Source organism: Narcine bancroftii, chromosome 10 (genome assembly GCF_036971445.1).
Source record: "Narcine bancroftii isolate sNarBan1 chromosome 10, sNarBan1.hap1, whole genome shotgun sequence".
NCBI lineage: Eukaryota > Metazoa > Chordata > Chondrichthyes > Torpediniformes > Narcinidae > Narcine > Narcine bancroftii.
Window position 1 is genome coordinate 79,211,547 of NC_091478.1, and position 22,990 is coordinate 79,234,536.

General features: G+C 40.4%; 1 protein-coding gene across 3 annotated transcripts in view; it reads right to left on the reverse strand.

Moving 5' to 3' along the window:
• The window catches only part of nfatc3a (nuclear factor of activated T cells 3a), a 166,664-nt gene extending 143,895 nt beyond the window's left edge, over positions 1-22,769 (reverse strand). For 2 of the 3 annotated variants that reach the window (XM_069901537.1, XM_069901540.1), the window contains exon 1: positions 22,548-22,769. In XM_069901537.1, the coding sequence (XP_069757638.1) occupies positions 22,548-22,635 (88 nt within the window). In that variant the 5' untranslated portion in view covers positions 22,636-22,769. Of the gene's footprint in view, positions 1-20,927; positions 21,163-22,547 lie in introns of those variants that run through there. The other variant, XM_069901538.1, reaches the window with a different exon arrangement.
• Between the last annotated feature and the right edge of the window lie 221 nt (positions 22,770-22,990).

A 22,990-nucleotide genomic window follows, 5' to 3' on the forward strand; every position in this document is an offset into this window, starting at 1 on the left:
AAAATCTATTTCAAGTATTGATCTATAGCAGTCAATTTCAAATTTTTTCTTTCCACTCACATACCACCTTAAGTAATCCCTTACTAATCACCACTATCTATGGTTGGGGGCTGGTGGCGGCCTGTCGGGGTGGGAGGGGTGGTGAAAGAAGCAGAGCAGTGGGCTTCAGACTGTTCAAACTGAGGACAAACCGCAGACCAGCTTGCTACAGCACAAAGTGATTAGAGGTACCTGGGGAAAGCTGAGAGTGAGATGGTGGGATCAGTGTGGGGGATGGTCTTTTATCATAATGCCACTCCCTAACACTAATCTCCTCTCCCTTAATATCTGAAGGTCTGTCAGAGACTGTCTTAAATACATTCAATAACTGAGCATTCATACCCTCCTTCTGTAGAGTTCCAAACTCAGTACCCTTTGATATACACTTTTCACCTTATTCATGAATAATTAAGCCCTATTTTGAAAGGCCAACAGTCCTATAAAAACCATGAATTATGTACTTATGAATTAAATCATTTCTCGTTTTCCTCCCAGCAACACATTATTGCTTCACCCACCTAACAAAACATTGAGACTAGTAGATGATGCATCACTATTTCACCACCAGCTCATTTCAGACTTCTGCATTTATGGGAGCATGTACAGACATCTGAGGTGGACAAAACCCCAAGTGCCTGCCGGTCAGGTATTCCCTAGTGAACTTATTCGCTGCCTTCTACCTTTGATTTATAATTGCAGCTCAACCTGGCAGATAGTGTCAAATCAGTCATGTATTGGGAATGATACCTTGCCAGGTTGGTGTTGGACCCAGCCACACTTTGTGATTGCCCTCACCCTACTCCATGAACAGCCCACAGCAACACTAACATTTTGCAGCTGGGTGATCCCAACTATTGAGAAGCTTCCATGACTGTTTCACCAAATCTAGGTGGCCAAGAATGGCAAGTGGGCTTCAGACTATTCAAAATGAAGACAAACTCACAGACAAGCTTGCTGACAGCACAAGGTGACTAGAGACACAAGGGAACAGCTGGAAGCAGGACGTTGGGATCAGTGTATGAGCCGGTGGGAGACTCTCCCGGTGGTGGCCCACTGTCAGTTCCCACATTGGTCCCTGGTCCCACTGCCCTGCTCCTCTCTCTCCCCCCCCCCCCCACCACCCCCTCCTCCACACCACCACCCCTCACAGAAGAGAGCAGGCAGCAGGCTACCAGGTATTATTATTAAAAAGATTTTTCCTATTAGCATGTGTTGTCCAAGTTTTAAATGCTTACCCATAAATTCACTAACAAAAAAATGGTACACAAGCACATCCTTTCCCATCATGGTGCTGGAATGCCAGATCACTCCCTTTACAGACAGCGATCCGGCATTGTTACTACCTCTGTTGCCAGAAAAAAAATCCAGAACTGGAATGACCCCTCCCCCACCAAATTCCGTGTCTAAGTCTTTTACACAAAAGGCATACCATAATAAAGCCGCAGATATCCCAGAACAAAATGGCTGTAAAAGGCCCAAATCATTAAGTAATTTCTCATGTGACACACCCACAATACGAAGGGGAAATCGAAGGAAGAGCTAGTTAAAATAGAAATTCAAAGGCTTTGAAAAATTTGAAAGCTATAGGACGTGGAAAGAGAAACAGAAGTTTCTATGTGCCAAAGAGTCCAGACTGTTTTGCTTTGAGGAAATGTATGATGATTTGAAGGAGAGAGGAAATGCACTCTTCAAATGTAGAGAATACCAATAAATTCAACTAATTTTATCCATCACTTCTAGTGTGAATCCCTCTGTGCATGTTACAGAACTGATAAAGCTGTGATCAATGCCATTCGTAACAAATTTGCCTATAAATTTGGAGATAATCTTCTCCTCCTGGTCTTGATTGCAGCCTTTAACATGTTTGGCCAGGTTATCCTTCTTTAAGGCACCTTTATCACACTGTCCAATTGGAGGATACCATCCCCCTCTCCCTCAAAGCTGCTGTCAACACCTCTCCTCAAAAAAAACCTTCAAGGTCTTCCATACATGACGAACAAATGACAGCATCGTTAATAATGTTTATTTGATTAACTTATTCTCCAAATTGATTCTAAGCAAACCAAAACTGCAATCTAAAATCAAAGCACTGTCTGACTCCCACTCCCAGTATTTCATTAGCTTTGTTACAAATTCTCACTTCTTGATTAATAAGCTTCCTAAAAGTTGAAGATATTCAACCAATCACTTGTATTTTTCTCCCATAATCTTTCATCTCTACCCAGACAGTGTATTTGCTGTTCTTTTAAGCCAAGATCAATGCACACAAAATGTCTGTTATCCTTGATCAGAGCTAGCCACCACTATACTATGCTCCCACTCTTCCCACCCCAATCCTTTTTTATCGGATCATTTTTAAACATTGAGTAATCCAGAATATTTAGTTCCAATCTTAGTCACCATGCAACCACATCTCTATAACAGATCAAAGCCTTAATTTATATTAATTAATTCCTATCCTGTTTTGAATGTTGTGTCTAACCAGACAGAGAACCTTCAATTTTACCTTGCTGATATTTCCCCTTGGTTTTTGACGAACTAATGCTGTTAAATACTCTACTCCTTCTGATCACAATTAACCAAATTGCTACATTACTCTGTGGCTTTGATTTTACTCAAATGTGAGGTTCTTCATCACTTTCTTTTGTTAAAGATGAAGTACTTAAAAATTGTGATAAATCATGCAAATTATAAAAACATAAATTAATGCAGTTTTAATCATGTTGTAGTGGCTACTACAGTGGAGCTACTGAGAAAAAAGCAATCACACACTAGGCTAGTCAACCAAAGACTGGTTTATTGAAGCTTTACAAGTAGCTTTTATTCCCTGTCTGTCCCAGGCTCCACGGGACAAGGTGGGACCTTGTTAAGGGGCAGCTGCTGGTCCACGGGACGAACAGGTTTAAACTGACACTCGTTAATGTCCTGTGCCTTTCAGCAGGGGACCCAGTTGATCAACATGTCGTCCCTCGGCACTCAGTACCGCTAGCGTGCCAGCCCTTAGACAAGTCCATGCGCTGCATGGACAGCAACGGTTCGCATCATTGCGCTGAGCGCCTGCTCAGCCCGCTACATTACCCCCCCAATCGTCGCCATAAATTAAAAAGCCAGACACGCACGTCTTAGGCGGACGCTCACGTCGTCTGGGCTGAGAGCACTGAATGAGTGTAGTAGGGTCCGTATGGGCAGGCTTAAGTCTGTCTATTCTGAATAGTTGTGAATGTCCCCCAATGTCCAAGGTATACACAACTCCATCTCTCTTAATGACGCGGAATGGTCCTTCCTATGGTTTTTGTAATGATGTCCCTGGGACCTGTCTACGAACAAATACGAAGTCACCTTTCGGGAGTGATGGGGCACTTGTTGTTTAGGATTGTTGTGCCAGTTGGTAGAAGTCGGCTTGCTGTGAGCAATACCACTGCGGAGTTGTTGAAGGACATCCAGGTCAGAGTTGGATGCAAAATGAACATCTCCTGGAACTGTATGGGCCACATCATACACCAACTCTGCAGATGATGCAGACAAGTCTTTTGGAGCCGTGTGTACCCCCAGCAGAACCCATGGTAGCTCATCGACCCAGTTGGGGCCGGTGAGTCGGGCCTTAAACGCAGATTTAAGCTGTCGGTGGAAACGCTCCACCAGGCCATTGGACTGCGGGTGGTATGCCGTGGTGTGATGTAGCTATGTACCACAAAAACGTGCAAAAGTAGACCATAATGCCGAAGTGAACTGTGGCCCGCAGTCCTAAGTTTATGTGCGTAGGCACACCGAATCTAACGATCCAATTCAGGATGAGCGCTCTAGCACATGTTTCAGTATCACTGGCTGGTAATGGGATGGCCTCTGGCCAGTGCATGAAGTGGTCTACCACTGTTAGAATATACTTCATGCCCTGTGACACTGGTAATGGTCTGACCAGGCCCATGTGTACGTGCTCGAACCTCCTGCATACTGTCGGGAAAGGCTGAAGGGGTGCCTTGGCGTGTCGTTGAATCTTTGCAGATTGGCAGGAGTTGTACGTTCGTGCCCATTGAGCAGCGTCTTTTTTCAGTCCATGCCATATGTACTTATTTGACATGATCTTGACTGATGCCCTGATGGATGGATGTGACAAACTGTGAATGTCGTCAAAAAGACGTTGCCTCCATGACAATGGGACCAATGGTCTTGGATTGCCTAATGATACGTCGCAAAGGAGTTCTGGTCCACTGTGCTGCGGTTCCACCTACTGAATGTCCAGTCCAGTAATGGCTGTACTGTATGCCTGCATATCAGGATCCGTGGCCTGCACCGTAGCCAGTTCAGCAATGTTGATTCCACCTTGAATATGGTACACACTTGGTCTAGACAGCATATTCTCTACTAGATTGTCTTTTCCTGAAATGTGGCGTAAGTCCGTAGTGAATTCTGAAATCTAGGACAAATGGCGTTGCTATCTTGGCAACCGTGGATCTGTCATTTTGCAGTGAAATGTCAACCTTCCAAGATATAACGGAAGTGCCATGTGGCTAGATATAATGCCAACAGTTCCCGATCAAAGGTGCTATATTTTACTTCTGCTGGTCTTAAATGGTGACTGAAGAAGGCAAGGGGTTGATAATGGCCATTGATGCACTGTTCAAGAACTGCACCCACAGCTGTACCTGAGGCATTGGTGCTAAGTGTCAAATTAGCTTCAGGGTTGGGATGTGCAAGCATTGCTGCTTCAGCCAATGCTTCTTTGGTGGACATAAACATGACCTCTGCCTCCGAGGGCCAGATAACGTTCTTGTGTTTGGTGGAGACGATGTTAAACAGTGGTCGCAGGTGTCAGCAGCTTCAAGAATAAACCCGTGATAAAAGTTCATCATTCCCAAAAACTTCTGTACACCTTTGACTACTGTAGTAGTTTTGGAAAAGGTACGGACGGCGTCTACCTTGTTTGATAATGGGAGCATGCTGCCTGCTGTGATTTTGTGCCCCAAGAACTCCATGGTTGATCTGTCATTTTACTCCCACCAACCTATTTTGAAAGGACACATAAGCAGCCACACCTGGCTCTTATTGACATTTGTCGGGGTTGATTGTTAGACCAAAGTCTTGGAGCCATTGGAAAAGGCGGCACAAATGCAGCCAGTGATCTTGCTCATTTTGACTTGCTACAAGGATGTCGTCCAAGTAAATGTATGCAAAGTCCAAATCGCTGCCTAGAGCGTCCATAAGCCACTGGAAAGTTTGCTCAGCGTTCTTTAATCCAAACAGCATTCTAAGAAATTCAAAAAGTCCGAACGCGGTAATAATTGCCGTTTTGGGAATGTCATCCTTATGAATTGGTATCTGATGATATCCCTCTACCAGATCAACCTTGGAGAATATGCGACAATGATGTAGATGGGCGGTGAAATCTTGTTTATGAGGAATTGGGTGCCTGTCGGGTGTAGTGACATCATTAAGCCTCCGGTAATCACTGCAGGGTCTCCATCCACCTGTTTTCTTGGGTACCATGTGTAATGGCGATGCCCAAGGACTGTTGGAGCGTCGAATGATACCCAACTCCTCCATTGCTATAAATTCTGCTTTTGCCTGTACCAGTTTAATCGGGGGGAAGACGACAAGCCTTGGCATGAATTGGCAGTCCTGAAGTGTCTATGTAATGAGACATGGGCTATTTTGGAGGCATTGAAATTGGGAGTGAGAATGTGAGGAAATTCATTGAGGAGGTATTCTTGTCCAGCGTATGTACTCCAAGCTGGGAAACTCTCCTTTCGCTGCATGCCAACGGGTATGTTTGAAAGGTGGTGGCATGAACCAATTTCTACCATTTCACATCCATTAGCAAGTCATGGGACCGGAGAAAGTCAGCACCCAGTATGGGCTGAGCGACAGAAGCCAAGACGCAATTCCAATGGAATGTGGTTCCTCCTGCACCAATGGTGATTCGTCACATTCCAAGGCTGGGAATGGTAGTTCCATTTGCCGCTCTAAGGGCCAGGTGTTGCTGCTTATGTGTCCTTTCAAAATGGGTTGGTGGGAGTAAATTGACCTCAGCACCAGTATCCACAAGAAACGTGCGTTTACCTTTGTCGTCTTGAAGAAATAAAGGGCCTATATTTGCACCAGCTGCCGAGGCCACGACTGGCAGCTGGCTCTTGGCGTTTCCTGCCTTTTTCTTGTGATAGGCGCATGGTTGGACACATTTATGGGCATTTTTTCCCCAATGGCGATGATAAAAACACCATTCTGGACGTACATCAACACGCTCCTCCTTTTTTGACTGCACTGCGGAGACAGGAGGCTCGTAGGGTGTGGGAGGTGTACCTGCTGCCAAAACAGCCTGTATTTGAGCAGATTCCTGGGTCAGAGTACAATAGAGTCAGTCAGCCTCTCGTGCTTTGTCATGAGGATGGCTGAAATCCATGTTAGCAATGGGTAGGGCAGCTTCGATAGGAATATGGTTTCAAAAAACAGGCAATGACAGTCACGTGATGGAGTAGTGGCCGGACGGTGAACTCCAGCCCTCTCCAGAAAAGTCGGGAAAATCAAGAGAAAATACAAAGGCACAGAAATACAAGTTAAAGAAAAGTGAGTATAAAGGTGGAAAGAAGATGGAGACAAAAGGAGAAAAATCAAAATCAACGGAAAGAAGAGAGGAAGAGAAGACAACGGAGAAAAAAGGTGAAGGCCTTACCTGTCCGAAGAGGCCCGCTGTGGAGAGAGGAGCCCACTACCTCGGGTCGGTAGAAAAAGAACTACAACAATGGCTCACAGAGCCGAGTAAAAGTGCGCAACCATCGCGAGGAGTCGCGCATGCGTGATGCGCATGAAAAAAACACACCGACGGGAGGGGGGACCAGCTGGGGAGTCGATCTCCACAGCCAGCAACGACAGCTGCAGAACACCTGCAGCAAGAAAAGATCACAGAAGACAATGGAAACAAGAAAGAAGAGGAGGAAAGGGCATCAAAGAAACAACAGATGGCCAACCCAGAGGAAGAAGAAGAGGAAGAATACAGTGAAATAGATAAAGGGAAAGGCAAGGTAAAGGATATACTTGCTCTTGTTAGAGGATACATGGAGTCATTTAAAGAATGGCAAACACAGGAATTCAATGATTTAAGAAGAAGAATAAACAACACAGAAAAGAAAATAAATAAAATGGATATGACCTTAACAGAAATGGGGAAAAAAATGGACAAGATGGAAGAACGGGCAATAGCAGCAGAAATGGAGGTAGAAGACTTAAAAAAGAAATTGGAGGAATCTAATAAAAAAACTAAAGAGACACAAGAATTACTAGCCCAAAAAATAGATATAATGGAAAATTATAACAGAAGAAATAACATAAAGATAGTGGGCCTTAAGGAAGATGAAGAAGGCAGAAATATGAGGGAGTTTATAAAAGAATGGATCCCTAAGGCCCTAGGATGTCCAGAACTACAGCAAGAAATGGAAATAGAAAGGGCACATAGAGCATTGGCCCCTAAACCACAACCACAACAAAAACTAAGATCTATTGTAGTAAAATTCCTAAGATATACTACAAGAGAAAAGGTACTGGAGAAGACAATGGAAAAAGTAAGAGAGGGCAACAAACCACTGGAGTATAAAGGGCGAAAAATCTTCATTTATCCAGATATAAGCTTTGAACTCCTAAAGAAGAGAAAAGAGTTCAATACAGCAAAAGCGATTTTATGGAAGAAAGGATATAAATTTACACTGAAGCATCCTGCGGTATTGAAAATATTTATTCCAGGACAACAAAACAGACTGTTCTCGGATCCAGAAGAAGCACGAAAATTTGTAGAACAATTACAAAAATAGACTGAGGGATGAAGACGGGTAATGAGAGTAAAAATGATCACGATTGATATGTATGTGGGTAAAGACAAAAATAGACTGAGGGATGAAGACGGGTAATGAGGGTAAAAATGACCACGATTGATATGTATGCGGGTAAAGAGGTATAAGAGTGAATAGAGACAATGGGCATACGTGAAAGTATCTGTAATTAGAGGAAAACATAGATAGTATAGACAAGAATTAATAAGGGAAGGTAATGGAATAGAGAGAATAAGGAGGGAATTAAAAGAGTGACCTTTGTGACATATGAAAAGTGAAATCTTTTCTGGGGGGGGCTGGGTGGGGGAAAAGAGCGGTCACTGCAAAATCAGTTGACGCTTGCGAGTGGATTCGCAAATCCAAATGGAGAGGGGAGATGTGGTTGTCCGACAAGGGATAAAGGACAACTCAGGAGGGGAAGGGGAGATTGGGGATAAAGAAGATAGAAATAGGAGAATAAGGAAAATGTTGGATGTTGTAGGAATGTTGTCTGGTAAAGAGTTGAAAATAAGAAAACAGAAATGGAAAAGGAGGAAAGGTAATGATGGAAAAATGGAAAGAGAAGATAAACAAAATATAAAATGGCTACGCTGAACTATATGACTTTAAATATTAATGGAATACATAACCAAATTAAAAGGAAGAAACTACTAAATTTACTGAAAAAGGAAAAAATTGATATAGCATTTGTCCAAGAAACACACTTAACTGAATTGGAGCACAAGAAATTAAAGAGAGATTGGGTAGGACATGTAACAGCAGCATCGTATAATTCAAAAGCAAGAGGAGTGGCTATATTAATTAGCAAAAATGTGCCATTTAAAATAGAAGAGGAAATAATAGATCCAGCAGGGAGATATGTTATGATAAAATGTCAGATATATTCGGAGCTTTGGAATCTACTTAATATATATTCACCTAACGAAGAAGATCAAAAGTTTATGCAAGATATCTTTTTGAAGGTAGCTAATACGCAAGGGAACATACTAATAGGAGGGGATTTCAATCTGAATTTGGATCCAAATATGGATAAAACGGGGAAAAAAATTAACAGGAAGAACAAAGTAACCAAATTTATAATTAAATCAATGCAAGGAATGAAACTTGTGGACATATGGAGGAAACAAAACCCAAAAGAAAAGGAATACTCATACTACTCAACTAGACATAAAACATACTCAAGAATAGACCTATTTTTGTTATCAGCTAGTATGCAGGATAGAGTAAGAAAAACAGAATATAAAGCGAGAATGCTATCGGACCATTCACCCTTAATACTGACAGTAAAGCTAGAGGACATCCCTCCAAGAACGTATAGATGGAGATTAAACCCCATGCTACTTAAAAGACAGGATTTTAGAGAATTTATTGAAAAACAATTAAAAATGTATTTTGAAGTAAATACGGAATCAGTGGAAGATAAGTTTATACTATGGGACGCCATGAAAGCATTCATTAGAGGACAAATAATAAGTTATGCAACCAAGATGAAGAAGGACTATAATCAGGAAACAGAGCAGTTGGAAAGGGAAATAATAAACATAGAAAAAAAATTAGCAATAAAGGAAGATGCAACCAAAAGAAGAGAATTGGCGGATAAAAAAATAAAATATGAAACATTACAAACATATAAGGTGGAGAAGAATATAATGAAGACAAAACAGAAATATTATGAACTAGGTGAAAAAACACACAAAATCTTAGCATGGCAGCTTAAGACAGAGCAAACTAAGAAAATGGTATTGGCAACAAGGAAAAAAGACAAACAAATTACATATAATCCAAAAGAAATTAAGGAAAACTTCAGAGAATTCTATGAACAATTATACCGAACTGAAAACGAAGGGAAAGAAGGGAAAATAGATGAATTTTTGACTAAAATTGAACTACCAAAACTACAAATAGAGGAACAAAATAAATTAACAGAACCATTTGGAACAGTAGAAATACAAGAGATAATAAAAAAATTACCAAATAATAAGACACCAGGAGAGGATGGACTCCCAATAGAATTCTACAAAACATTTAAAGATCTAATAATACCGCCCCTCCTGGATGTAATCAACCAGATTGATGAGACACAAAACTTACCAGATTCATGTAAAACAGCAATAATTACAGTGATACTAAAACAAGGGAAAGATCCACTCTCACCAGCGTCATATAGACCAATATCTCTGCTAAACACAGATTATAAGATAATAGCTAAACTATTAGCAAACAGATTAGCAGAACAGGTACCGAAAATGGTAAATTTAGACCAAACTGGATTTATCAAAAAAAGACACACAACAGACAATATTTGTAAATTTATTAACTTAATTCATGCAGTAGAAGGAAATAAAGCACCGGCAGTAGCAGTTGCTTTAGACGCAGAGAAGGCCTTCGACAGAGTAGAATGGAATTACTTGTTCAAAGTATTGCAAAAATTCAGTTTACCGGAGAAGTATATTAATTGGATTAAAGCATTATATAAGGGACCGTTAGCGAAAGTGACAGTAAATGGACATGTATCAAAGCAATTTAACTTAAGCAGGTCAACGCGGCAGGGATGCCCACTATCACCATTATTGTTTGCGCTAGCTATAGAACCACTAGCAGAATCGATAAGAATAGATAATAATATAAAAGGAATAAAAATAAAAGACAGGGAATATAAAATCAGTCTATTTGCGGATGATGTGATAGTGTACTTAACAGAACCAGAACTATCAATAAAAGAACTATATAAGAAATTGAAGGAATATGGAGAAGTGTCGGGATACAAGATAAACGTAAATAAAAGTGAAGCAATGCCTATGAATAACGCGGATTTCACAAAACTTAAGGAGGAATCCCCATTCAGATGGCAAATGCAGGCAATAAGATACCTAGGTGTGCAAATAAACAAAAATCTAGGCCAATTATATAAACTCAATTACAATCCACTAATGAAAAAATTACAGGACGATTTAGAGCATTGGAAAGAGCTACCACTAACACTGATAGGAAGGATAAACTGTATTAAAATGAACATTTTTCCAAGGATACTATACTTATTTCAGGCATTGCCAATAGAACTGACAGAAAAATTCTTCAAAGAGTTAAAGAAAATAATAAGGAGATTTTTATGGAGAGGGGGGAACCCAAGGATAGCACTAGATAAATTAACAGAATGGTATAAACAAGGAGGCTTACAATTGCCAAACTTCAAAAATTATTATAGAGCCGCACAATTAAGGTACCTATCAGATTTTTATCAAACAAGGGAAAAACCAGACTGGACGAGACTAGAATTAGATAAAATAGGGGAAAAGATACCTGAACACATATTATATAAATGGGACGAAAAATTGGTACAACATAGAACTTCACCAGTATTACACCATCTCCTCAATATATGGAAGATGATTCATGTAGAAAGAAATAAAACAAATTATCAAATACCAAAACTAATATTGACGCAAAATAAGCTACTCCCTTTTACAATAGACAACCTTTCCTTTAGAAAATGGGAAAAAAAAGGGATTAAAAGAATAGAAAATTGTTTTTCAGGAAGTAGATTCTTATCCTTTGAACAAATGAGAGATAAGTACAATATAACTGGAGATACAGTGCTGGCATATTACCAACTGAGATCCTACTTGAAAGATAAATTAGGAAGCAATTTGAGTTTACCAGAGGGAAGTAACCTTGAATATGTGATTACAGATACAATATTAATCAAAAGATTTATAACAAATATGTATATCAAACTGCAAGAAAAGGAGAATGAGGAAACAAATGGTAAAACTAAACAAAAATGGGAACAAGATTTAAACATAAAGATAAAAAAGGAAACATGGGAGAAATTATGTTCTGGAACGATGAGAAATACAATAAATACGAGGCTGCGTATGATACAATATAATTGGTTACACAGACTATACATTACACCGCAAAAGTTAAATAAATGGGACCCAACAGTATCTGATAGATGTTTTCGATGTAAAAAAGAAAGGGGAACAACAATTCATGCAATCTGGACATGTGAGAGAGAAAAATTTTGGGATGATCTCAATCAGATATTAAATAAAATAACAGAAAACAATATACCAAAGAATCCAGAGATCTTTCTCCTAAGTAACATAAAAAATAAAGAATTTGGAATTGACTTGGAAGATGCACAAAAAAGATTTGTTAAGATAGCCCTAGCCGTAGCAAAAAAATGTATTATGTCAACCTGGAAATTGGAAGATAATTTGAAAATACAACAATGGTATATAGAAATGAATAAATGTATTCCATTAGAAAAAATAACATATAGTTTAAGAAATAATATTGAAATATTCGAACAAGTATGGGAGCCTTACATTAAATACAATAGCGAAAAACTACCGGGAACAAACATTACCTAAGTTGATGGAAGGAGAAGAAAAGAAAAGAATGGACTCAGTAGAATTTCTGGTGTATTTTTGTTGAATGACAACATTGTCTGACTGCATTAATGCAACCTAGATTGTATACCTAAAATGGATGAGAGGGGGGGGGGGTGGGGGGGGGTGGCTTGGGAGGAGGGGGGAGAAAAAGTCACTGTAAATGTGTGAAAAAGAAAAAGTGTATATCATGGCTATTGTGATTTATGGTGTGAAAAATAAAAAATTTAAAAAAAACAGGCAATGACAATGACCATCCGCCAACGCTAGCATTTCACTCATTAGATCCGATGGATTCCTATCACCCAAACCTTCCATATTCAAAAGTCTCATGCCACGTTCAAGTCTTTGTTAACTCCAGTATATCCAGGAGAACTAGCGGAACCTGATGTACTGGTTCTCTGCTGGGAAACTGGCAATGAATTCGCTTACCCTGAGGCGCCCATGAAATGCATCTAAGGCGCCCATGAAATGCCAGAATTTTGTGTCCTCCTCTGTTACACCCTGTAGCCGAAACTGGGTTTCAGCCCGAAGAAGCCAAACCCAAGGTTGTTGGGTCCAGAAAGGAGGCAAGTGAAGTCCCACTGTGTTAACTGCTGCTGTAGCTGTATCCATTATGACTGGAGATTCAAGTTTCAGTTGAATCTTGCAGTCGGGGTCAACAACTGTAGCGGCTACAATGGTAGAGCTACTGAAAAAAAAGCAATCACACACTAGGCTAGTCAACCAGACTGGTTTATTGAAGCTTTACAAGTGGCTTTTATTCCCTGCCCGTCTCGGGCTCCACGAGACAAGGTGGGACCTTGTTAAGGGGCAGCTGCTGGTTTAAATTGAGACTCGTTAACATCCCGTGCCTTTCAACAGGGGACCTAGCTGATTAACGTGTCATTTCTTGGCACTCAGTACCGCTATCATGCCAGCCCTTAGGTAAGTCCGTGCACTGCACTGACGGCGGTGGTTGCGCTGAGCGCCCGCTACAATGTAGTATAATAACAAAGTTCAGTCTTTTTTTCATTTCTTCAATTATGAAAATGTGAAGTACTAGATAATAGGAGCTCCAAGAACATGCAATAAGCAAGGTGGCCAAGTCAACCTGACCGCAAGAGCTTTGTGGTAAATAAGTACTTTTTTTCTGAAAGGTCTATTTTATATTCCTATGCATTCCAATTCCCCAATCTGTTATGGCACACAAGTTGGAAAGAGGGACAAGCCAAATATCAACAGCAGATGGGATGGTCAATTCCAAGCATTTATCTATGTGAAATACTTACCTCTGCCATCATGTTAAGATGATCTGTGGGTTGAAACTATTATTTCTAATGCCTTCACAACTGCATTGATATGCAACATATATATTATCCAACTAGGTAATGGTTTATTTGCAAGACAGCACACTTAAAATTTTATAAAATTAAACCCCACATGACGTGGGGTAATTGAGTTGAAACTATGCAACTCGATGGAAAATAGGGAAGATGGGAACTGGAGCCAAGATTTGCCCGAGATAACAAGACATTTAAACAAAATGTAATAGAATTAATAATCTTGTTAAAACAATTTTCATAATAGTGGTCATCAGCCAATTATCTTGTTCCCAGAAAGGAAATTCTGAGTTGGTGAAAGCTGAGCAGCCAAAGAGGAGGAGACAGCAATTTCCACTGCATCGATCAGGAGTTGACAAGACAAACTGTAGGATTCAGGTCTCTCAACACCTGGAGCTGGTTCCCAGCAATGGCCACACTCATCAAGCTGCCCAGATTGCAAGTCTGAGGTAAACATCTCACCAAAGAACAGCCACAGCACTTTCCCAGGCATCCACCACCAGCCCTCTGCACACTGAGCCGAGTATAGCGGCATGATGTTGCACCAGTCATGGAACAATGATGTTGGGGTTAATGTCAGATTACCAGCATTTAGAAGTTTGCATCAGTTCCTAGCAATCTCTATAAAAGTTTATATAATGCTATAATAATCCCTTTAGTACTGATGCTATATTTAACGAAAATTACCAGTAGACTTCATTCACAATAAATTAACTTCAATAAAAGAAAACTGTTCCAAGTCTCTTCGCACCTTTAATGTCACATCCATACATTCCCTTCATTGTACATTTTTATATCTGCTCTCTATTTATACCATTGCCACCATTGTGGCATCTTATCATTATTTCCCTCCTCTGTACTGATGCTATTACCACTCTCAATCGGGGTAATCACATCTTGAGCTCAAAATAAGTACCAGTATACTGTGCAAATGTGAAGCTGGCTACCCCTTCACATTTGCACAGTAGATCGAAATGTTAAGTGGTACACAGCTGGTTATTATATAGTGTACATGAATCAGTTTCAACTTGAAGCTGTGCATCTGGGATCCAACCATGCTCGTTGAGTCTTTAAACCTGAAGACTATGAAGATGTTACACTATTGCTATCAAGGACACTACAAGCTTCTCCTGTTCAATCATAATTTGAATACAGACATGAATTCAGGAAGACAAGTTTATTGTCATCTGTTTGTACAAGTATAATCCGACGAAACAGTGTTCTTCGGTCCTCAGGGCAAAACATGCAGGCACACAACCAAGCACACAGACAAACAAGGAAGAACAGTGTACTCACATTTTTAAAATATACCATCATTCCCATGGATTTTCTATCTTTGTCCTTCAAGATATTACAGGTATCAAAGGAGCCATTGCATGTAAAACGCCAATTCCATCAGATACATTATGGTCCTCCAGAACAAATCCTATTCAGTTAGTCACTATCTAGCACATAAGAATGGCCCACAGATAACTTGTACAGCTGGACCAGCATAAATAGCAACTCTAACAAGAAACAACTGGTTGTTGAAAAGGCTCAAGTGTTTAATATAAATTTACAATGTATATTAAACAATGACAGCTAATGACATCATTGTGGGAACTGATTGAAGTAATTTCTGGGCCCAAAATTCTAAGATTTAAAATATGTTCATTAGGTCTGATTCAACCATATGTCAATTTCATCACCTTTCTTTAAACAGTATTTAATTGAACTCGCCTGCCTTGATAATTATAATTTCAGTTTCCTCACATTGTCATTTTCAATGATTTCTCCAAAATAAATTTATCCAAATAATGTTACCAACATTTGTAATGTTTTAAAATGTTCAACTGCAAGAAAACAAAATCATTTAAAAATTTAAAATGGAAAAAAGAGATCAAAACTATTAATTAACGAAAAAAAATTATTTGAAAATATCAAATGGGCTAGTTTTTTTTTTGCAAACCATTCTTCAGCAACATGAATGTCTGAGAGAACTATAAATATTTGGAAGCGAGTGCTCCCAACCTTGCAACCACCACTTGCAGCTTTTAGCCAATTCCTTTACCTCATTGCTGAGCTTCCCTGGAGCTCACAATCACCCACCCTGTGCTGACAAATGACCCCTGTTCCTTAAGAGTGGCAAGATTTTTCAGTGCACCTGAACTACTGATGCAAGGAAAGCCACTGAATAACTGACCAGGACCCTGGAAAGGAATAGATTTCTGGTTCAGTCTTGATTAGGGGTTGAGGGGAGTTAGAATAATAAACGGAGAAACTGTCTGAACTTTCATTTTAGTTCTCCTTTCCTCCTCAGTGACTGATATTTAAATGTTATATGACTTTTTTTTTTGCTGTGTCCTGTGGTAGAAAGTAGCACATTACTCATAATCCCACTCCCCAAAAAGATGAGCAGCATCAAAAGGTTTTCATATTAATCATCTGGGTAATATGACATCAGCGGACTTGGTGAAATGATCTTAGTATGCGCTGTGAGTGTCTGGTGAATCCCTGCAGCATAGACAAATTCTGCAGCCAAATTCCATTAACAACTTGGCAAGGACATTAAGGGCAACAGAGTAATGCATGTTGCATTTAGGCCATCCAGCTCCTCAAACCTCTCCAACAACTTAAGATCATGGCTGATCTTTCATCTCAGCAGCAGTTTCTGCACACTTTTGATTCCCTCAATGCACATAAATCCATTTTGAATGACTAGCCACAACAGCTCTCCAACCTCAAGTGAAGATATTTCTCCTCATCCCCATACTAAGCAATGTGAGCACACAGGAAATAACCAATCTAGTCTGATATATTAATCTGTCACCATATAGATGTGTATTCTTTTATGGCAAATGTATATTAATTAAACACCAAACAGGTTTGGGTAAATATTAATGTAAAATCAAGCGATATCTGAACTGTGATTTTGTTTGTGGGATAATTATCCAAAATATTGTGACTGGTAGAGTTGTCTGCCCATGTGCAATTTCATGCAGTTACCTGCAGTTTTGATTGATAACTAAAAGAATATGCATATTCACTACACACGTCATTTCAATTTTCTTGTACATTTCACTAGCATATTTTAAACCTACGTGTGCTTGGTGATAAATTTCTAGGAGACAAAGTACAATGCAAGAGAGAAAGGCAAATGGAGAAAATGTACCCTGGTGCTATCCATATTGGTCTAAACCTTTTGAAATTAAATGACTGCCCATGTCTAGAAACTAAATTGCTCAGGCTTGCTTAAGTGCAGTTCATGGTCTACCAGCTAGATTCAAATTTTATCAACTATGTCATAGTGAAACACTTGCATGGCTACCTGATTGTTAATCCAGAAAAAAAGAGTACAACACTGTCAGGCATACCATCATTAAACCTATGTCCAGTATCTTCTCTCAAATAGATGTAAAGACGCTCAATACTATTTGCCTAGTTGAATTTTTTTTTAAGTATCCTGGCTAATATTTGCTCATTGGCCAACATCACAATTAATAACTTAATCAGACATCATTATATTTCTATTTTTTGGGGGATCTTATTTAGAAATAGTTATCAGGTTGTTGCTTTTTTTTTGCTTCAGAGATCGTGAAATTTCAAGTAATAAAATCAGGTGGTCTTAGAATATTGTTTGGGAAGCTTTATGAAGAGACAGTTGACCTTGTAGAATCATAATGAAATTAAAAAAGTTGTTGTGATAAGTCCACTTCAAGATTCCAAACTGCCAAAGCTTTGCAATAAATAGTGGTATGTTCAGCAAATATTTATTGAAAATGTACGACTCTATGCTACGATTACGGATAGTGGACATTCTAGAACATTCACTTTAGACATCACTGGTACTTGCTCAGTCATTGCTGCTCATTTGTTTCATTAAAAACTATGCATTTTATCATACTGCTTTTACTCAATCCTTCTTTAAGAATGTGATAGTAATACGCATTCAAGAGTGTGGACAGTCTGAATTGTACGAGATTTGATGCAGGAAGTGGACATTCATATTTTTAACAATATAATTTGGAGAGCACTTCAAAGCTAAATCAAAAAAAGGGGCAACTTTATTTTTATCAGCTCACCCTAGAATCTAGGTTTCTTTTGAGCATTAATTTTTTGTATTTCTCAACATAGCACGAGATGAGATGTCAGTGACTTTTCTTAATCTAATTTGCTAAATAAATAAAAAATTAAACACTATAAAAAGTAAATCTCAGGAGGAGAGGGGACAACTGAGTTTATGTTTTTTTTTTAAAAAAAATGCATTTCAAAATAAGCCACTTTACTTTTCAAACCAACACTCTGTCTTTCCCCAACTTAATATTGCCAATGGCAGGACCCAAAATGAATAACTGATGTTTAATAATGAAAACAATTTTGAACTGAGCAACACAGAGTCACACATTTTAAAATTGATGCTCTTTATGTTATACACATACTTTTATGTATTGTACCAAACTAAAACTCAAACTCCTTATCCATTTTCAAGTAAACAAATATATTAACCTGCTGCCACATTATTCAATGCCTTCATATTCTAACCAATCCCCTGGGTCCCACTTCACAAATATTCAACTTTTCTTTGAATATGGACTAATGAAAGAGGAAAACAATGATATGAAATAAATAGCAGAAGAGTAATGCAATTTTGTTGTGCAGAAGGTGCCAAATGTTACTGTCATCCAATGACAATAGATTTTTTGTGTCAGAGTACATACATGACATCATACAACCCCGAGATTCTTTTTCTGTGGGCGAGGCAGAATTACCACTTACTGGGAGTACAAAAAAAATTGTACCCAATGTACACATGCAGTATAACAAATACTACTGCATTTTTAACAATCTTACCACTTAATTATTCTAATTGGGAACACAGTTATTTTACAAGCCAATTATTTTCTGACGAGGTAAAATCATCCTGTTGAGAAACAGATAAATACTTAAGTTAGAAATAAACAGTCAAACCATTTCAGGTGAAATATCCTTTGTTCTGCACTTAAATATTTAATTGTATTTCTATTCTAAATACCCAGCATGTCAGTGTAGAGTTTTTTTCCCATTTTATTATGTTCTCATATAAATTCATACACGTATTGAGAATAAGCTTTGCAATGTGTAGTTCAGTTAACTGAGGGCAGCTGTTTTTGTAAACACAGCTGTAGATATCATTTGGTATTAAAGCAAATGACAGTTCAAACACTAGCCGAATAATTCACACAAGTAAACAAATAAGGTGCTTACTCTGACCAAATAACACTGTTTGCAATAAATAATGACATTAAAATAAATATCAAACACTATAAAGGTAAATCTTAAAATTTTTTAAAAAGCAATGAAATGAACCTCAGGAACAAAAAAAAACAAATTAAAACCATGATGTGGAGCTGAAGCCAGTTGATTTGCCTACTCACAAAATACTCAAGCAGCTCTAAATGTTACTGTCAACACAACACTGATGAACTACTTCAAAATACCACTGCTATAATTAGCAGCCACCTACATTAAGACCAACACTTGGCCCAACATTCCTGTTGATACTTTTAATGTCTAAATCTTGTACTTACTGATTAAATGAAGATGACACAAATTGGCAAGGAAAAACCACCATTTGAATTCCAATGTCCAACACGTGTGAAGCCAAAATATAGCTATTTTCATACTACATTGAATAACCAACTAAACGGAATCAACTTGTATTCTCAAATTATTCAATTCTATGCGCATCATTCAATGTATCCTGTACAAATTAACTTGAATGGGTCACAGTGAATTTAGTTTCAAAACTCAAATCAACATTTACTAAAACTGAGAACAGTTAACTCTCAAGATAACCTATTTTATGCAGAAGGAGAGCAGAAATAAAGACAAACTAATAAATTTGAATAAGTTAAACTATTTTTGTATTTTAGTATTTATTATGGCCCACATTCAAGAAAATTCAAATTAGATCATGTAATTTTGCATCAATGCCAAAAGACAACTAAGTACTCACTATTTGATTCAACTCAGGTCTTAAAAAAAAAATAGGTGCACTGTGGGCTACAATGGCATCTTGAATCAGTGTCATATAGCACAAAAACAGGCCCTTCAGCCCGCTGAGTCCACTATAACCAAACAATAGTTTACACTAATATTGTACAAATCCATTTTGCATCATATTCCCATCAACTCCAAACCCCCACCCCAGAATTTACCTCTCACTGCATGGTGGAGTGGGGGGAGGGGGGGGTGGAGAAGAGGAATTTAGAGCAGCCATTGAACATACCATTCCACATGACGTTTTGATGTGAAAAGAAACCAGAACACAACAAAGAAGCCCATGCAGTTACAGGGAGAATGTGCCATCTCCACATCAACACCATGAGAAGTCAGGATTCCACCCATGTCACTGATGCTGCAAGGCAGAAACCTTTTAGTTGCACCACTCGTTAAAATCCAACCATTGATTTTTGACTCAACTCCACTTTCCTGGCTTCTCTTTTCTCAACTCGCCCATTAAAAATACAACATTTAGAAACCCTTTCTCATCCACTCTTTGCAACCACAAGAGGTCAAGTATTTTTTTTTAAAAAACCCAAATACTTTTCTTGTTTGTCTAATCCATCTTCAATACCTTTCTGCTCCATTTACCTTCTTTCAGAGTTGTACAATTTTATCCCTTAAGGCATCCCATCTAATTCATGTGAGAGAATGTTTAATTAACTTTAGATATATGAAGATAAAATGTAAATGAGGTCTGGAAAAAAGGCACTTTTCTATCTTAATTTCTGACTTTCTTCTGAGGTATTATGACCAAAAACAAAGCAACCTGCAGCTTCTGGTCCAGAATTATAATAATAGAAACCTATTCAAAATCTAGAGACAATTATTTTAAAATTCAGGAGCTACTACAAAAAAAACCAATTCTAACGTTTAATTTAAAATTCTGGAATTACAAAGCAGAATTTGATGTAATTACTGTTCAGCAACTCGACATCACCAAGAATGAGCCATGTCACTACACTACTATAGTTACGATCACACTAAATTTAACCTACTGAAATACCACACATAGCTATTTGATCTCTACTCCATGGAAACAAATCTCCTGCTCATTATTTAGCAAAACACATAGTAACCAGTACGTAAACCAAGCAATCTAGAAATTATAGCAAGTTTCCTTCCAATAAACCAGACATTTTAAAAAATCAAAAAGGCATATTATACAGTATCTGCTTTAAAGTCGAACTAGCTGTCGGTTTAAAAAATTTCAAGGAAACAGCAGCTACAATTTTAAATCATCATAAAGCGAACATTATTACACAACGTAAACAACAGATCCTGCTCAAACTATCAATAAAACCCAAGAACTTAATTCGTAAACTGCTGCTCACCTGCTGATGTGGCACAAAGCATTTTGTAGCCCCCAGCACCGCAAAAGAAGCCTCAAGTTGAAAAGACTCTCGCAAACTTTAGAAAAGGTGATAGCCCCTTCACAGCAGTCGGCCTGATATTTAATTATAATTAACCAGGAGCCGGATGAAATTACAGTCGTCCAATCACTGGCTCTAAACGAGCTTGTTTGTACTCCACTTTCTTTCTCCCCCCCCCCTCCCCCAAGTATTTTACTCCCGATATCTATCAGGGTCCGGAAGCCGCTCGAAAGGGCAGGGTGAATATTTGACGAAATGCTAACTTGGTGGTGCATCGACATCAATTTCGCCCCGACATTAGCAATCCCCTCCAGCTGCAGAACTGGGTAACGCCATGCGCTGTTGGAAGTGGATCTACCTTCCTGATCACTTCCCTCGTCTTAGATTCCACTGTCATCTGAACTGCACATGGCGTGTCTCGGCAAATTTGATGACTTGAATGTTGGGCGAACTTCCAAGACTTCCTTTCGTCTATTCCCACGTCCCATATGGGCTGACAGCTACACCTTCCCTTATTTATGGTTTTTCACCATTGAGCTTGATGGAGGTCAGCAATGTGACATCTGCACAATTCGGCCACGACAATACTGTCATTCACAGTACGTTACTGTGAATTTTAAGGGAGGAAAATCCTCATCCTGCACGAAATAGACGGCCCATCTCTCTGGGAAACAGCGTCAAAAGTTAAACTTTTATATTAGAAAGTATTACCTCTGAGCACAGGACACTTTGGTCACCAGCAGCGCAGAACAAAAGCAGCAGCCAGTTGTGGGGGTTAACAATGCTGGGGGTGGGGAGCGGGAGGGGGGGGACGCAGCCACTCCGATGGAGCAAAGCTCCAGCCGACCCACGTTTCGGCCTTCAGCCCCTCATCAGGGGGACGAGCACAAATGGGCGGCCCCAGGAGAACCCAGTCACGGCCCGCTTGCAGCTCCCCCGAGTCAGGCTCGCAGTTACAAACGCTGGAGAGGGTCCGCGGCCCCCACCCTCACAAACAGCGCCAACACACACCGATGGGCAAGGGGACAGGACGGAGAGGAGGGGGGGTCATTGCTGGCCCACACGGGGGCAAGGGGACAGGACGGGTGGGAGGTCATTGCTGGCCCACATGGGGGCAAGGGGACAGGACGGGGGGGGTGTCATTGCTGGCCCACATGGGGGCAAGGGGACAGGACGGGGGGGGTGTCATTGCTGGCCCACATGGGGGCAAGGGGACAGGACGGGGGGGGGTCATTGCTGGCCCACATGGGGGCAAGGGGACAGGACGGGGGGGGTCATTGCTGGCCCACATGGGGGCAAGGGGACAGGACGGGGGGGGTCATTGCTGGCCCACATGGGGGCAAGGGGACAGGACGGGGGGGTCATTGCTGGCCCACATGGGGGCAAGGGGACAGGACGGGGGGGGTCATTGCTGGCCCACATGGGGGCAAGGGGACAGGACGGGGGGGGTGTCATTGCTGGCCCACATGGGGCAAGGTGGCGGACTTTTCAACGTTTCCTCGCCCCTTTTTTAAACAAGTAAGAACTTTTTGCCGCAGGGCATTAAAGCCCATCAGTGCGAAGCGCTGCACTCATACAAACCTGCGGGGCCTAGTCCGGGCTGCGGCCCGTCTTCACCGAATATCAGTCTGAAGTCAAACTCATCATTGCCGCTGTTTACAGTAGTCATCGGGTGGCAGTTTCCCGTTCCCCTACGTGTTTAGTAAGTTCATAACACACACACGGACGGACGGACGGACGGACGGGCCCCGGGCACGCTCGCTGCCTGCGCCAACTTCGTCCGTCCACCCCCCCCACCCCACCCCCCCCCTCCCCTCCCCTCCCCCGGTTGCCGATCCTTGGCGCGCCCGCTCCGCCGTCCTCGCCGCCACGCACCCCTCACACTTGGCCGGCCCTCATCGCGCGCGCACGCGCTCTCTCTCTCTCTCTCTCTCTCTCTCTCGCTCGCTCCTCCCCGGTCCCGACGTTGGCTGTCGTCGCCGCCCGCGGGCCCTCCCTCTCTTGCTTCCCCTTCCCCCAACACG